At 45.2% G+C, this 18,035-nt stretch overlaps 1 protein-coding gene across 1 annotated transcript in view; it reads left to right on the forward strand.

Annotated features, from left to right (window-relative positions):
- Positions 1-347: 347 nt before the first annotated feature.
- GLI3 (GLI family zinc finger 3) overlaps positions 348-18,035 on the forward strand; it is a 283,642-nt gene continuing 265,954 nt past the window's right edge. Inside the window, exons 1-2 of the mRNA XM_020964429.2 lie at positions 348-480; positions 17,673-17,837. Coding sequence (XP_020820088.1) covers positions 17,714-17,837 — 124 coding nt within the window. The 5' untranslated portion in view covers positions 348-480; positions 17,673-17,713. The remainder of the gene's footprint in view (positions 481-17,672; positions 17,838-18,035) is intronic.

The raw sequence follows: 18,035 nt of genomic DNA on the forward strand, positions 1-18,035 counted from the left end.
CGGCCCTCTCCCCCGGGCTCCCTCGCCCCTCCCCCCGGGCCGGGCCGAGGCAGGCTCCTGGAGTTCCCCATTGGCTCGTCGGTTCATCCGCTCAGGTTGGTTCCCCCCTTCCCCGCCCCCCATCCCTCCTCGGCCCGCCACCCTCTGTCCCAGGGCCGCGGGGAGCACCCCGGGGGGACAGGGAGGAGAAAAGGAGAGGGCGGGCACTCGGGAAACCGGGACGGCCCCATCGGGGAAAACTTGGAGGCGGCGGGGAAAGGGGGCGGGAAGGAGAAGGAGGTGGGGGAGAAAGAGAAAGAGAAGGAGGGAGAGAGAAGGAGGGGGAGAGGGGGCGGGAGGAGGGGAAAGGGGGCCGAGGGACAACTTTTCCAACATGTGAGGCTCTGGCGGAGCTACAGCAAGTGCTTTCTCGAGCTGAGGCAGAGGCCGGAGGCCGGCCGAGCTGTGCTGCCCGCCCTGCGGCTGGAGCCCCTCGGAAAGGTCAGTGGGCTGCGCGGTACCAGAGCCGGGGGATGGGGACCGTGGATTTTCGGTTTTCTTTCTTTCTTTCTTTCTTTCTTTCTTTCTTTCTTTCTTTCTTTCTTTCTTTCTTTCTTTCTTTCTTTCTTTCTTTCTTTCTTTCTTTCTTTCTTTCTTTCTTTCTTTCTTTTTCTTTTTCTTCTTTCTCTTTCTTCTCTTCCTTTCTTTTTTTTTCTTTTTTCTTTCTTCTTTCTTTTTTCTTTTCCTTCCTTTCTTTCTTTCTTTCTTTCTTTCTTTCTTTCTTTCTTTCTTTCTTTCTTTCTCTTTCCTCCTTCCTTCCTTCCTTCCTTCCTTCCTTCCTTCCTTCCTTCCTTCCTTCCTTCCTTCCTTCCTTCCTTCCTTCCTTCTTTCCTTCCTTCCTTCTTCCTCCCTCCCTCCCTCCCTCTCTTTCTTTCTTTTTCTTCTTTTTCCTCCTGGGGCTGCTGCTGCCGCCACTGCCCCCGCCTCGGTTGAACCAAATCAGAAATGTCAGTCAGTGCTGGTGAGTCAGGGGGGATCAGATTACCAGATCACAGTGAGTGGTGCCGGGATCGGCGGGCAAGCGAGCGGGAGGGCACACACACACTCGGTGCGGGGGGTGGGGGCTCCATCGGAGCCAGGAGGGCAACCCTAGGGAAGCACCCAGGCAGGCGCTCGCACTCACCCACTCCCACTCACAACCACCCTCACAGTCACTCACACTCACCCAATTACTCACACGCGAGACCCTGGTGCTGCCTCCTCCTACCCCCATGCGTGGTCGTGAGGAGCGGAGCAACGCGGCCCGTTCCGTGTTGAGGGGGCTCGCCTGGGCTCTTTAGAGCTAGCCAGGGCGGCCGGGGCGCGGCGCGAGCAGGGCGTGGGGGAACTTCGCGGGACCTGACAGTGGCTGCTGCCAGGTAGGGAGAGGGTGAGGGACCCTCAGTCCTTTGTCTCTTGCCGGGTGGCTCGCGGCGGCCAGGCAGAAGGACTTACCTAGGCTGTCAGGAGGGGCCCGGGGCCACAGCTCGAGCACTCTGCCGCGGAGTTAGAGACGCCTTTGGGAAGCGCCAAAGGCCGTGAAAAGAGCCCTCCTAACCTCCAGTCCCAAGACCCCAAGCAACTTAGCAAGCAAGCCAAAAGCCGGGAGATGTGTGCCGCCCTTCTCCTCTTCCTCCTCCTCCTCCTCCCTTTCTCCTTCTCCCCTTTACTTCCTCCCTCCTTCTTTCCCTCCCGCGCAGTACTGGCCCGTTACAGCCCTAAAGACTCTCCGAGCCGACCTGGCTCTTCTGGCTGCTACCGGTTCTTCCAGCCCTACTTGGGGCCAAGCTGCCAAGCTTTCTCGGGCCGCCTGCCTGTCCTGCCCGGTTGAGGCCGAAGTAGAAACTTTGGTGCTCAGGGAAACGGACTTCCCTCGAGCGCTGGGCTGCCGGCTGCCCTGCTCTTCGGCCAAATCTCTGGGCCCTCCATTTACTGCACACGGCCGGGTGTGCCTGCCTCTCAGCCCAGACCTCACCGCAGAGGGTCGCTGGACCGGAGGGTGGAGGGGAAGGGGAAAAGGTGTGGGGGGGTGTCTGGGTTCCGCGGGGCTAAAGAAGCGGATCACATTTGCAGAGTTTGGAAGGGACAAGCAAAAGCGCGCCGCTGGTGTGTGTGGGGGTGGGTGGGGGTGTGTGTGTGCAGGAGGTGAGGGGAGATCATCTCTGCGTTTTCCGACTGCAAATTACTGGTAGGATTAGCTTGGCCCAGCTGAGAGACCGAGCTCCTAGGCCGCCTCCTTGTTTTAGGGGCCAGCTTTGGAGGGGTGGGGGAATAGTTTTAGGTATGAATCAGTCCAGGCAGGTATCAGGCTTAGATGCTCGCTGGAGGTAGAAGGCTTAAGTTAGAAGGGAGTCAGCAGCTGCCACAGGCCAGCTTTCCCCAGCACAGTGCCCGGCACGGCACAGGTGCTAGATAAATGTTTGCTCAACGGAATTGAATGGAACCCGGGTGGGGGGGGGTAAGAGTCAGGTCTTTGACAAGCAAGTCAGCGGGAAGAAGCTCTCCCTACTCTGGACCTTTCCTTTTCTTTGATCCCTCCCGTAGATTGTCTCTGCTTCTAGCACGATGCCCAACAGAAAGAAGGAAAGCCCGCCATGCCCACGTGGGAAGGTGCCAGCAGCCCCTTCTTCTGTTGTCTCCTCGCTCTGCCCTCAGTGTATTGCCAATGACCCATAGGGTTCGACTGGACATGTGCAAGGCAGGTGGGAAGAATGGGACAGTGAGGGAGCGGGCCAGCACTGGTAGCCCTCTTCCAGTGGGGGAGGGCAACTTTATTTCCATAAAACATTTCCTCCTTTATTATGGCTAACTCTTCCCATTTTCCAGCTGCCACTAGAGTCCCCAGTGACAGAGTGACTGTCTGATTGCCAACCCAAAGGGGAGGCCTAAGCAATTCTCCTGACTTGTCTGGCTGGGCATTTTGTCACCAGTTTGTATGTATGATACCCCAATCCACCCTTCCACAGGAGCCTGAGTTGAGTAGTTAGGGGGTGGGGGGTGTGTGTGTCTATTCCTCTCACCATACCAGTTCCTTCCTTTGGACCTACATTCACTTTTCCAAAGCTTAACGCAATGATAGTTATTTTGAAATGGAGGTATAATTTCTCAATTTATTGGAGGAATTTGGTATTGAGCTAGTCAGAACACGGAGATAGAGAACTGACTAATGGAAATAGTCTAGTTTTTCAAAGGAGTGCCCCCTTGACTGAATTCAACATGATGAGGGCTGGTGATCTGAGCTGATTAAACTTAAGTCTTTCAAAGGAAGAAACTAGAGCAATTCCCTTCTTGCTAATGTTTGTTTGTTTCATGTTTGAGTGAACTATTAACTGAAATCTGCAAGAATTGGCCTAAAGTATTAATTCTGAGTATTTGTGTAATTGCTTTATAATTTGGATAGGTGCCTTACTGATTGATCTCTGTAATTATTTCATTTAGGTCCTAAATTAAAAATTAATAATAGTCTGACAGTTTCTTAATTACACTTGTCAAGATTATTTTGAAGGAGGAAAGTGCTGTGTTGTAGAGTCCTAGAAATCCCCTGAAAATCCAAGCCATGCTCCCAGACTAGCTGCTTCCATATTCTGGGGCAGGGGCTGCAGCCCAGGAATGGGGAATGACTTTCACAATGTAAACAGTGTGAAGTATATGAAGACTTTGTTTATGGATGGAAATATTGGTCTTAACAAGCTGCCGCACACATCCTTTTTTTTTCTTCTTTTTTTCTTTTTTTGTTTTTGCTGGGGTCTCCAGCAAACATCTACTAATGAGCAACTTGGGGTGATCTTATCTGTCCAGAAGGAAACAAATTTGTTTATGCTTTTGTGTTAAGGTAGAGACCATGGGCCTGAGCGAAACTCCATTGCAGGGCTTGGATAGGGCAGCTCTTCTAGGATACTCTAGCAAGCCCAGTGAACACCTGGTATGGACTGCAGTCTCCCCGAAAGAACTCTGCGGGAACACTAGTAGAATCGCATTGTTAAAAGCTGGCTTTAATGAGAACGGGTCCTACTGGTGCCTGATCCCCTTACCTTGAAGGGCAGAGCTGGGTTTCTGGAATGGTCAGGGCAGAGGTATAGTCTATGTTCCTTCACCTGCTGCCTCTTTGACCCAGAGGGAAGGAAGGGATTCTGGCCGCTGAAGTGGCTGCCTTGAGGTATTCCAGAGCTCATATAAGAGAAGAGGGGGCTGTGAAGCGGCAGGCTGCAAAATCGGAGGCAGCCTTTGTTTCTGGCCCCGCAAAATCCGCCTGATTACCTGGCTGCCCTCAAAGCTTCCCCTCTTCCCCAGAGTGGAGGTGAGGAAGAAAGGAAGGTAGTGAAGAGCTGGACCCAGGGCTCGCATTTTTCCTCCAAATAAGGTAGGCTGCTTACTGAGCCCAGATACAGTTTTTGGAGGCTGGGGGTGGGGAGGTTATGAAAGGAAACCCTTGAATGAGCCTGTTGCCAGTATGAAGACAGTAATGCACTAAGAAAAAACAGACTCGAAGGAAGAGTGACTCAGTGAGTCGTGAAATCCTCAGGAAAACCTTCGTAATGGAATGTTAATGCTTTTAGACTATAGTAGATTATCTTAAAAGTCAGACTTTTCTTCTTACTGCAATTGTTGTAAATCCCTAGCTAAAGAATACTTTGAAGAAGGGTTTAGTTTTTGCTGGCATTCCTATTCCGGAGTCAGTCTGATTTGTTTTGGAAGATTCGAGAAATTTTCTGCCAACTTAGATCATGTGAGACAATTAAAAAGCTAAAATGACTAGAGAAATAGAGTCCTTTCTTAAAAAGCCCCCTCGGAGCCCAGGTGGAGGTGGCCGTTTACTGCGGTGTCAGAAGATGCTGCTCCCCCTCCTACCCTTGTCTGTCCTCTTCCCCAGGGGGACTTGGTTTGTCTATTTTTTTTGAAGGAAATAAAGTGTATTTGTGGGGGGGAGGGTGCACAGAGTAAACCAAACTCGAGCTTGGGTCCCGCTGCAAACTTACTTTTCAAGTTCTTTCAGCTTGATTTTTCATCTTTTCTCTTATTTGCTAGCCCTGTGAAATAGAGCTGTAGACGGGGGAGGACTTTAAATGAAACTTCACACTTTGATGATTTTTTTTTAAACTTTGATATATTGACAGCAAAAGGAGCAGCCGAGCTTTCATATAGCGGGAGCAGTAACGCCAAGCAGCAGTCAAATGTCTCTCCGCATTTGTGTTTAACTGCAGAAGAAAAACATGTCCATGGGCAGTCGAGGTTCTTATCAACTCTCTAATCCCAGATCCCAGCAAACCTTGAGGGCATGCCTCAGATCTCGCTCAAATCATGGGAGACGCTCACAGTTTGCAGATTAAATATGCTATGTGTTCCTGGCTCCAACAACGGGTTTTATGAGTTCACTAAGCTTCCTGTTTTAAGATCCTTTTCTGAAGTTTTTAGGAGCTGCTAAAGGCATTGCCGTCTGGAGTAAGTGGTACTTGTTAATTTAGAGACATTTTAGATATTGCATTCTGCCTGTTAAACACACCCCACATTGTAGAAAGCGGAGTTATTTGGGGGGGTATTTGATTATTTTTTTGGGGGGGTGCTTGTCAGGGCCTTTGATTAGAAACTTTAAAGGACCTGGATTTTTTCTTTTTACACTATTTTTTTTTTACCAATGTCTTAAAATCTGTCTTTTGCTTTTCTTCTTTTCTCTTGGGATTTCAATGACACTATTGGACTCAGAACCAGATTTTTTAACCATTGATTTGCCCACTTTTCAAAATTGTTTTTTATGCTGCTTTTTAAAACCCCACAACAGTTCTTTGGCCAGAAATTGTGTCTTGGCGAGGCGGAGTTACAGCCATTTCCACCTAGTGAATGAAAAAAAAAATCACATTAGGAGCTTCTAAATTTTTTCTTCCCCTTTCACTCCTCCCCTCCGCTCCCACTCTCGTCTCCCTTTTCTCTTTCCCTTCTTTTCTACTTCCTTCCTTCCCTTCCTTTTTCTTTTCCTCCTTCTCTCCCGCCTTGGGCTCTGTATCTGCGCCTATACTTGCCTCACTGTAATGATGTTTATACGTTTTGCATAATAGTCTTAATTAAAAAGGAAAATACTTTGCATGGCATTGTCCAACCCCACGCCCGCCCAGATCCCCTGAGATCTGGAGCCAATTTGGTGCTTAAAGGTTATTCAATGAATGAAAGAGTGAAAGCCCATTTGTCAAGGTGCTGCCTGGTTTCAGTTCGTTTTCACTCCCCAAATTCATTGTCTGGGCAGCCCCGTCATTAGTCATCAGCGGGTTAGTGCTGCCTGCAGGCGAGGCTGCCCAGGACTTCTTCACACCATTACAGCTTGGAAAGTGTACTCTGTCGCCTGGGAGAATTACGGCTCCTGATTTCCGCTTGGCTAGGCTCGAGGTAAGTCCCCTCCCTACCTTCTAGCTGACTGTAATCCTCGCCTTCTTTTCAAGCTGCTTTCCGAAGAGATTTAGGAGGAAAGTTTCTTAAAGACTGTGTTGGCTTCACACTGTGCCTTTGTCACGGCATGCACACTTCATATAAATTGTACCTGCACCAAATTGGAACGGCCTGGGATGGATGGCCTAGAATAGCTAGCTAGGGAGGCCAGTGCTCGCTCGCTCTCTCTCTCTCTCTCTCTCTCTCTCTCTCTCTCTCTCTCTCTCTCTCTCTCTCTCTCTCCCTCTCTCTCCCTCCAGGGAGAAATCTTAAAGGTAATAATTTTATTTTCTTGGTACCTAAGAAAAAGTAATTTAACCACAAAATTGGGTGTACCAATGGGGTGGGTGGTTGCATTTTTTATACTGTGAGGAGCCCCATATAGCAGTGATACTGACTTCCTTAATAACTTTCAAATGTAGTGGGAAGTCATTTGACTCGCTTGTTTTTAGCAAGAATTTTTCAACTGTATTTTCTTTCTTGGAAAAGGTTGTATGATCTTTAAAAAAAAAACCCTTCATGAGTGGAGAGAGAGAGAGAGAGAGAGAGAGAGAGAGAGAGAGAGAGAGAGAGAGAGAGGGAGGGAAGGGGAGGGAAGAGGGAGAGAGAGAGAGAGAGAGAGAGAGAGAGAGAGAGAGAGAGAGAGAGAGAGAGAGAGAGAGAGAGAGAGAGAATCTGCATCTCCAGTCAGATCTGGAGGTGAGAACTCAGACTCCAGGAATGTAGGAGCCCTCACATGCTGGGTCCATACTAAGCTTCATTTTCTGTTACCTTTGACTATTTTGTTTTGGTTTGTTTAAATTTGGTTTGTGTAGTTTTATGTATTTTTTTTTTTGGTCCAAAAAAATAATTCAGTGCCAGGAGAATTGGCTACATGTAAAAGAATCCTGCAGGCAGCCCTGAAGCCTGCCTGAAGAATGAAGCCTTCATTAAATAAGATGTATGAATCCCTTAAAGGGAATAATCTGAACCCCAAGTTGTCACTGTCACTTCAGGACAATGCTTGCCATTCTGAGCTGTGTACATGAAATGAAATCCCAGCACTGAAGGTCTCAGCCAACCTGGGAGGCTTGTGGGTACTCTGGGTGTTTGACAATTTAGATATTGGATTTTGCATGAATGAAGTTTTCTTTAGGCAGCTAAAGACTTCAGAGGTTGAACTGATTGAGTTGAGCTGCAGGAGGATGAGGGGAACTCAAGTCCTTCCTCATTGCAGGGATGGAGCAGCTTCAAGTACGATGCAGAAGTACTCACGAAAATTGCTAGGAAGGTGGATTTAGGCATACAGGCAGAAGAAATGCTGAGTCTGAAAAACAACTGGAAAAAAATTGGCTTGGTCACACTTCAGGACCATGATAGATAGGAAATTAGGGCTAGTGTTGGATGACGATGTGGAGCTGATATTTTGAGGCATCTTTGAAGCATTTATCTAGAAATGGTGAGGAGATCTCTGCTTGATGGAACAGTCTGTCCTTTCCCCTCAAAGTTTAAAGGAGAGAAACAGGTTTCCAAAAATTTCAAGTGTCATCACCATGAGGTCATTTGGTTTAAGAAAATTTATGCATTTAGATTTTTTCAGAAATGTGATAAAAATGTGCAATGCTTTAAAAAAAACACATTTATTCTATAGTTGAGGGCAGAACCTTAGAAAGATGATTAATTCAAGGTTAAACTTTTTTTTTTGAAATACAGAATCAAGGGAAGTATAGTCTTCAGTGTGCTTCATTGATGAGCTTCACTTATATATTAATGCACAGATTTAGTTTGGTGTCTGAGAGAACTTTATGTTTGGGGCTGGAAGACAGGCCATGAAAAACACCAATGAAAAAGAGAATGCTAGCTGAGGATCTCCCTAGGTAGCCATTCCTGGCAGGAAGAATTAAAATCTTCAATTTCACTCTGGCATGTAAGCAGAGCCAAACTGCAATGTCCTGACCTAAATATTTAGATGTTATGGGAAACCCTGGAAGAGGAGGGCCAGCAAGCATTATGATACAGGGGTCTCATCCTTCTCTCTGATATGTCAAAGAGCAGAGGGGTCTTATCCTTCCCCTTAGATATTTCAGAGAACTGCACCACTGGCTGCTGGGGGGTTGGTAGAGTGGCTGCTCCTGCCTTTCTTCTTTCAAAAGCAGATGACAGAAAAATCTAAATTTCATATTAAAAAGAAAGCCATTCCAGACTTCTAAGTGGGATAGTGCTTGGTGTTTATTTCATATTTGGCAAATTCTCAAGAGATTGTAGTGAATAAGTGGAAGGCTTAAAATGTTAAATATGCTTAACTTAGTAAAGAAAACCTGTTACCTCAACCTACAATCTCCTCTCTCCCAGCTCTGTCTTTCTGTTTCTTTCTCTTTCTCCTCTGTCTCTCTGTCTCTGTCTCTCTGACTTTCTCTATGTGTCTCACTTACACACACACACACACACACACACACACACCCCTCTTCAACGAAATCTATTGTCAGAGGGGTTATTAACTGGTACTCAGGAATGCAGTAACCTAAGAAGCTTGTGTTGCAAGCTGTTTTTGTTTTTTTTTAATTTTTAAATTTTTGTCTTTGTATAACCTGTGCTCAGGGCAATCTCTAGCATACAGTAAGCGATTTTTAAAAGGCATGTTGATTGGCTAATGGACTCCTTTTTACTGGAAGCTACCAAAGACAACCTGTTGCAGTTCTTGGTTCTGATAATATTCTTGTTGACAGGAAGAATTGTTAGACTCGTCCCTCTCTCCTTCGGGTTAATAAAGTTATCATGTGCAAAACGATACCAGCAATCACTGATCCTGTGATTAATCAGAATGCCTCTTCGTGCACACCTGTTTCATTATTGTAATTGCAAATCTTGGCCCATGTCTCTACCAGGGGACAAGATAAGGGAAAATTGGGCAGGTGGTCTGCAGGCAAGCTGTTACTATGTCACAACAGGCATGCCTATGTGTCTGCCTGAAGTCGAGTCCAGGAGCTTGGAGTTAGGGAAACACTGATGAGCTTCTGGAAGTTAGGACAGACACTCCCCATTTCCTGTACTTGTTTTGAATCTGTAAGCCCCTTCAGGGGAGAGACTTTGGTTCTTGTCCTAGCATCCCCAACCCCTAGCAAAGTGCCTGGCACATAGTAGGCACTTAATAAATGTCCCCATAGGAGTGTCTGAAGTGAGCAATATGGCGGCCTTCTGCATCCTCACTTTTGTGCCTAATCTGATTGTCCCCCTCGAGAGTCAGCTGAGCTTTTTTGCATTTGGTGGCTTCTCTTTTCTCTCCTCTGTAGGAGCTCCTTTATTTAGAGATTGCCTTTAAATGGCTGGAGGAGGTTATCGATATTTCATTGAAATTTATCCTAAACTGTTGCTCCAAAATGCACAACTTGAAGCAGCTGTTAATTTTGTAATTGTGTGTAAAGGAAAGGGCAGTCCCATAAAAATGTATGTTGTGCTATGCAAAGGGCAGATGCCACTTCATGGAAAAGCTAAAATGGGAATGGGGGGTAGGGATTCTGAGTCCTGAAAAAAAATAATCTATTTCTTTGAGGGAGGGGTCGATTCTCTTTCTAAACATCCCAGGAAGTCTCATTAAGTGTAGTCTTCTAGCAGAAAACATCTGTTCCACTCGATCAGTGATTCCCTGGGCTAAATTGGATGATTGTGGAAGAGCTGGGACTGAGCACAAGGGTTGCTGCCATGAGCTTGGGATCCTATCAAGAACAAGGCCAATGATCATGGCTGATCCGGATCATTTGGTGGAGTTATTTTAAGTCTTCAGTTGCATTCAAAACAAAACACCACCGGAAGTTTTGCCTGATCTGAAGTAATTTAGAAACAAACCTTCTGGAGGAGTTGGACAGCTTATGGGCTGCTTTGCTTCCTTCCAAGTAACACAGGAAGGAGGTAGCCATGTGGCAGGATTCTAGATTTGGAGCTAGAGGCTATTGTAGGGGGCATTTACATTCATTTTTAGAGATGAGAAAACTCAGATGCATAGAAGTGAAGTGACAGTGAAACATATGCTAAGAAGATCATTGATTTAAAGTTAAAAGAAATGCCCAACCCTTTCATTTTATATGTGAGGAAACTGAGGCACAGAGAGGTGGATGGACTTGCCCCAATAACATAGGTAGTAAGTAGCAGAGCCAAATCTGGGAACTTCACATTCAGCTTTCTTTCTAGCACATAATTAGACTTAGTTATTCGGAAAGGTTGGACTTGAAAACTCACTTATGGTCTTTTTCAAGAAACTATAGGGAAAGGCTGGCTAAGCTGCACCCTCACCCCAAGGGATGCCAACAGGTCTGGGCAGAGTTACAGAGTTACAGCTAAATGTGGGTGTTAGGAGTGTGTGTTATTGTGTGTTAGAAGAGCCTGTGTGTTCGGTCATACAGTTTCCAGTTTTAGTTTGGAACAAGGAGATGATAAAAGCTGGTGTTTTCCTAAATGAACCTACCGAATTCACCTTGTCTAAGTCTATAAGAAACAATTCTGTACCCAGGAAGGCTGTCTCTTCTCAGTTTTACTGAGGATCTTCATGCACCAGGGAGTGTTTCCTTACATCCCTGGGTCTGTCCTAATAATCTGGGAGCCTGTTTCTTAGGATTGACTAAGGGCTCCATCCCCTTGAGCAAGGAGGACATTTTCTGACAGGACGTCTTGCTTCCCTGGGTATTTCCACTTTGCTCACAGTTCGGCTGCTGGAGGTTTATTGTCTCTCTTGCTACTGTCTCCAGGAAAGGCAGAGAAGCGTAGAATGCACTGTGTGGGGATCAAAGCCTGGCCCCCAAATACCCAAAGTCATTTCGGAGAAATTAAGTGCATGGCGTTTGCTTGCCCACTGATTGGGGACCTTCGGATGCTGATGGCAATCAGGGTGAGCTTCCTCCCGCTGATGTAATGATGATGAATGCAGTGCCTCTGTGGCTGCAGACAGCTCTTCTCAGTGGATGCAAAGCACTTGTTAATGAATTGGATAGGAGGGCTTCGGCACAAATGAAATAGAGCTAGGGATTAAAAAGAAAAGACAAGGGGAAAGCAAAGTGGGGATTGGGAGCAGCAGAGAGAAGTGGTTCAAGTTGTATGGAAACATCAGAGGCTGCACAAGAGTGAATGAGCCCCAGGTGAGGGAGGCATCACCAATGCGGAGGAGCTAAAGGAGAAAGGGTTGCCATGGTTGACCCAAGCAAGCAAAAAGAGTGGGGATCAAAGCAATGGACACAAGGCTGGGTGGTTTTATCTTCTCCTAGAATTAATTTCTCTCTCTCTCTCTCTCTCTCTCTCTCTCTCTCTCTCTCTCTCTCTCTCTCTCTCTCTCTCTCTCTCTCTGTGTGTGTGTGTGTGTGTGTTCATTTCTTCCCTCTGAGATGACCTTCATTTTACTCTGTCTGTATTTTGTACATACATGGTGGCTGCTGGCTGGTTGCTGCCTCAGTTAGAACATGAGCTCCTTAAGGACAGGGGGCAGCTTTTTGCATTTTTTCTTTTTGGTATTCACAGAGCTTAGCACAGTACCTGGCACATAGTAAGTACTAAAATGTTTGCTGACTGACTAGGGAGATGAGGCTGATTTCATAGGACCATAGAATTAGGGGTGAAAAGGAGCATGGGGGCCATCTAATCCCACCCCATTGCATTACAGATGAGTAAATCCATCCCCGAAGGTCACACAGGGAGTTAGTGGCAGAACCAGGATTTGTTCTCTGATCCAAATAGAGACCTTTTCCACCAGATCATACTTTCATGATCTCTATTGGCTACATGCCACAGCTGACTTGGAGGTAGGTGTCCCATGCTCTCATCCTCTTGAGCATTCCCCCTTCTCTCCTCTGACCCTGCCCCCACCCTAATGCAGGCCTTCATCACCTGGACTATTGCAATAGCTGCTGGGGGGGGGGAGGATATGCCTGCCTCCAGTTTCTTCCCACTCCAACCCATCCTCCATTCAACCACTAAACTGATTTTCCTAAAGCATAGGTCTGACCATGTCACTCCCCCTCCCCACTCAATAAACTCCAGTGGTTCCATATCACCTCCAGGGTCAAACACAAAATCATCTGCTTAGCATTCAAAACCCTTCCTACCCTAGCCTCTTTCTACCTTTCCTGCCTTCTTACTCCTTCCTCTTCCCCATATGGTCTTCAGTCTAGATCTTGGTCTCTTGGCTGTTCCTCACACAAGACCCTCTATCTCTTAACTCTGGGCATTTTGAATTCTCTTTGCTCTGCTCTGACTAACTTCCCTGGCTTTTGTTAAGTCCCAATTAAAATCTTATCTTCTATAGGAAGCCTTCCCCAACCCTTCTTAATTCTGGTACCATCCCTCTGTGAACTATTTCCTGTTTAGCCTGTTGATAGCTTGCTTTGTATAGATTTGTTTGCATTTTGTCTCCCCCATTATTAGATCATAAACTCCTTGAGGGCAGGTATTGTCTTTTAACTCTTTTTTTTTATCCTCGGCATTTAGTACAGTTCCTGGCACATAGTAGACACTTAATGCTTATTGATTGATTCATCCTTGACCACTGTTATCCAGAAGCTTTGAAACGTGTTTTATTACATAGGAAGTACATGCAAATCCTGATGTATAGAAAGAGGACCACTCCACCTATCACCATGAGGAGTAGAGATACGTGGGTCATATCTAAAATGGGACTTTGGGGTGAAGGAAGACCTGGGTTTGGACGTTTGTGTGTCAAAAATTATGACAACTTCCAGTGTGTTAGAATGGGGAAAAGCCAAGAATGAAGGGAGGAAGAAGGGCTGCTCAGTTCTCTTTTCCTCTAAATGTTTCAATGTCATTCTTGAATGTCAGGGTGGTTTTCCTTGATTTAGTTGTCTCTTACTAGTCTTTGTAGCAAGGTGATGACCATCAGCCATAGGATGACTAGGTCACTAAAAAGCCAAGGGCACCCCCGTAAAACATGCAGATGATATTTCAGAACTGGGCTTTGGGTGGTAGTGATCAGGACTGAAGTAGAAAAGTGCAAAGTTGAAAAAAAAAGAAAATTAAACTTCTTAGAGGGGAAAAAAAAGAAGCACTTCACACCCATCTGTTTTACTTCAAGAAAAACAACTGAATTCACTTCTTTATTCAAGATAGTAGAGTTTCTGACTTCAGACAGAAATATTATTATAGTTCTTATTTTTGAAAATTATATCAAAGCCAATGGGGGAGGTGTGTTATAAAGGAGTCACTCAAAATGGTATTTGTCATCTATCTTGATTTTCCATTAGAGAATTCCATGTCATAGTATTAAATTGACAACTCGGAACACAATTTTGCCACTCAACCCATTATTTATTTATACCCATAGTGATGAGTGGGCACATACAGAGACACACAGACACATAGACACACACCCACAGACACATAGACACACAGACACACATATACAGAGATAGACAGACAGACATACACATACCCCATTTGTTTCTTCTTAGTAAGCCCTAGCTTAACCTTAATGAAAGTAGGAAAGACAAAAGAGGCTAAAATTTGACCCTTCATAAATGTCTTGCTGTGCAGCGATACAGTGTGCTGTGGTGGGCATGATGAGCTGATGGCTTTTGAGGAGCTGTGTAGAGCTCCAAGCTGAACTCTAAGAGAATTAGCTGCTAAGGAATGGAATCTGAAAATACGGTGACCAAAATTATGGATGGAGGTGTGGAGGGAGAGATGAGAAGAGATTGCTAAGTGGAGGCTGGTGGCAAGTGATCGTTCTAAGCAATGTCTTGAAACTCACTCTCTCAAGAACCTTCTCTAATGAAGTTGGACCTTTAAGACTTGAGTGATCATCACTATTTTGTAGATTGTGTGTGTTGGGGGGGATTGTGGTTGTTGTTTTGTTTTGTTTTGTTTTTTGCCTTTGTTGAGAGGGAGAGCTTTGTTTAGGGGAAAACATTGTTTGAATAGGGAACCTTGGTCAGTGCTTGGGACTATATCTTGTTAGTTGTATCCATTGAAGAAAAGGATTTTAGGCTTGTTAGTTATTCTCTGGGTTGCTCAGATAATTTGAACAGGAAACTATTGGTAAACATTATGCCCTGAAGAAGGCACACATCATAGTGTATGTATTTTTTGTGAGTTTTTTGTATTAACTTGTAAAAGAGAATTACCATAACCTTCCATTTATCCAAAGTGTTGAGAATGGTCTGTGCTGGTTCATTGAAAACTACTCTAAACTTACAAGAACATTTCAAAAAGGAAGTTATGCTGTATTAATCATAGCGGCATCGACACTGATTTTAAAATTCCTATGCTCCTGGAATGATTTCTTATTCAGTTTATGAACAGTGTGGTATGGTGGAAAGAATGCTGTCATGGCAGGTGGAGAGGGGGAGGCATCATAGGACTCAAGTATATTTCTAGTCTTTGCCACTTGAGACTTTGGACCAGTCATTTCACCTCAGTTTTCTTATATGTAAAAGGTTGGATCTCCTGGCCTTTCAGGGCTCTTCTAGCTCTGAATCCATCCTCTTGACTGTGAAGGTCAACTTTTATTGATCTGTGACCCTATAGAAGATTCACCTGATGATTTAAAAAGTTGCATTGCATATTTTGCTGATGCTAAATAATTAATTTCAAACCTAAAAGTAGAAAAAAAAATCCCAGCTACTGTGTTTCACGCACTATGCTATGAGATGCAGAGGCAAAAATGAAATAATATCTTCCCTCATGGATACTATAGCTTAGTAGTGATTGGCACAAAATAACACTTAATGAAATGACAATTCTATTGAAGAAAACAACATATTTATATAAAATGAAACACAAAGTATATACTAAGTAATTTCTGGGTGAAAGACTCTAGCAATGGAAGTGGGAAAACATGATGGGATTCCTAAAGGAGGTGGCACTTGATCTGAGTTTTAGAAAAAGCTGGGAATTCTGGGAGGAGTAAGGTGAGAAGGAAGCATATTCCAGGCATGGGTCAGTGCCTGGGCAAGGGCATGGAGGTGGGAGATACAATGCTATGTAAAAGGAGCGCCTGTCAGGCTTCTGCTTGGTGTGCCTATAGACTCGAAACTCCTACAATAACTCCACTGTCCTCTCTGGCCACAAGATAGAGAGCACTGGAGCAGAACCGGGAAAAAACTAAGCGTGAGTTCTGCTGGGGTAATGTACTTCTCTCCTATTACACATCCTAGCCCTTACATCACCAGCACAAAAGCAACAAAAATGAAATAGGGAGAAAATGAAGGGACAGGGGCTTGAGGAAGGCAGCTTCGTTGCCCAGCAGGAACACGTCCTAGGTTTCCTAAGCAAGTGATCCCATCACACGCCATGCGCAATCTTGAACTTTCCTTGCAGAGTGGAAAGTGTTCTGTTCTAACACCTCTTGTTTGTTTTAAAAGTGTAACTCAAACAAATGGAGGTGTTTGCATGTTTTAAGGAAGAGTAGAAGACAAAGGGGTGTGTGTGTGTGTGTGTGTGTGTGTGTGTGTGTGTGTGAAATTCAGATGAATTGTATAGTTTAAATATTTGGGTGGTGGGGAGCTAGATGATCGATCAGCAGGCTGGAATCCTTCCCTGGCTTCTGGGATTTGCAGAGTTTAAAGATGAGGAATTCTTGCTTTTTTAAGATGAACACGTACTACAAAATCTCCATCGGGCTTGGAATTCCGTTCATGTGCCTTATTTAAAAAATCAAAGAAGAGAGCTGGCAGCTTGTAGTAAAAGGCTGCTTCAGGTCTGAGGCTGATGACACCTGGAAAGTAAAATTGAGATGGAGTCCATTCCTTTATTTGTTCTACAAGCATTGATGGAATGGCGGCTAAAAGCCAGACACTGTGGGGGGTACTGGAGGTATTAAAAAAAAAAAAAAGGAAACGGTCTCTGCCCTCAAGGCGCTGACGCTCTCTAGGGGAAAGTGAAGTGTACATATGTAATCAAATACAGAATAGGCACCAAATAAACACAGGGAGATATGGGGGGATGAGATGCTGGCTTGCTGCTGGGGGTGGGAGCAGGATCTTAGAGTTGGGAAGGACCTTGGGGGCCATTAGCTCAAACTATAGCTGCTCCAATCTCAAATCAATCTATGATACTTTATGAAGTGTTTGTTTGGGATAACAACTCTTCTGGATTGGATAACAACACCTTATGTATCTTTGTTTAAGTTGTTGGGGGAGACAATGGAGAAGGACCCGATGTTATCTCTTGGATGTAGAATATGCCCCCTACCAATGAAGACAGTGCCACCTCTGTTCTGCAGTGTCAATGCTTAGAGTTCTCTGGGGCCCTGACCATCATCGTCATCAACATGCTTATCATCAGCAAACATGTATTAAGTGCCTACTGGGTGCCAGACATGCTACCAAGCACTGGGGAGTCAAAGAAAGGAACAGCATAGTTACTGCCTTTAAGGAGCTCACTTTCTAATGAGGAAAACAACTTACAAACAACAATATGCTAATATATATATATATATGCACATATGCACACATATGATGTGTGTATGTATGTGTGTGTTGTGTGTATATGTGTGTGTTCACACATGCATGCAAAGCACCCAAGTGGCTAAGTGGATAGAGCATTGGACCTGTAGTCAGGAAGATGAACTCAAATCCAGCTGCAGACACTTCCTTAGCTGTGTGACCCTGGGCAATTCACATAACTTCTGTCTGTCCCAGTATTCTTATCTGCAAAATAAAGGATCGTTGTGCACATAAAATGAGAAAATATCAAGTGTTTTGCAAACCTTAAAGTGTTGTGTAAATGCTAGCTAATATCTATCTACCTATCTTTGTACTTGGACAAGAAAAGATCTCTTGTAGAAGGTGGGATTTGAGCTGAGTTTTGAAGGATGCCAGGGAAGAGGGGAAGTGGAAATTACACATTTAGTATGTGTCAGAAGCGAGATTTGAACTCAAGTCTTCTTTACTCCAATATTAAATTTCCACCCCCTGTATCATGTTAACTTTCTGGTGATTGACAAAAATATTGACCAGCACAATGCTAAGCACAGACCCTTGAGACATTTTATTTGAGAGTCATTCGTTGAGAAACTGCCATCTCTTGTAAGACTCCTTCAGGGAAAAGTGGCTTTGAAGTCTGAATTCTGTGGGCAATTGTTCCAGCTTCCCTAATTTCACTGATATAGAGAGAGTTTTCCTTACTCCCTTAAAGCCCCAGATTTCTGCTAGCTGACTTAGGGTGAAGTGTCTCCTGGCTCAGTTCCTTCTCAGGGTCAGAGCGGGGTAGTCTTGGCAACTTGCTTGGCTTGGGATAGGAGCTGACCACGTTCTCATTTACTGTAGGTACAGTTCCTTGGAGAGAGCTGATGGAATGAGAAGCCATCATGGAGGCTCAGTCCCACAACGCCACAACCAGTGAGAAGAAGAAAGTGGAGACTCCCATTGCCAAGTGCCCCACACGGGCTGATGTCAGTGAGAAAGCAGCAGCCTCCAGCACCACGTCCAATGGTGAGTGCCTGTGGGCTTCCAGCATCGTTGAGATTGCCTAAGTTGCAAGTGAACTGCCCATTTGCACCTGAATCTCTCTTCCTTCTGTGAAGAAAGGAAGCAAAGCAAAGCAAAGTAGGGGCCGAGGAGAGGGGGAGGGTTCAATAATTCTTGTTTTGACACCAGATGCAGACTTGTCCTTCCCAACTTTCTAATTGA

This window comes from Phascolarctos cinereus, unplaced genomic scaffold (genome assembly GCF_003287225.1).
Source record: "Phascolarctos cinereus isolate Bilbo 61053 unplaced genomic scaffold, phaCin_HiC Scaffold_4;HRSCAF=312, whole genome shotgun sequence".
NCBI lineage: Eukaryota > Metazoa > Chordata > Mammalia > Diprotodontia > Phascolarctidae > Phascolarctos > Phascolarctos cinereus.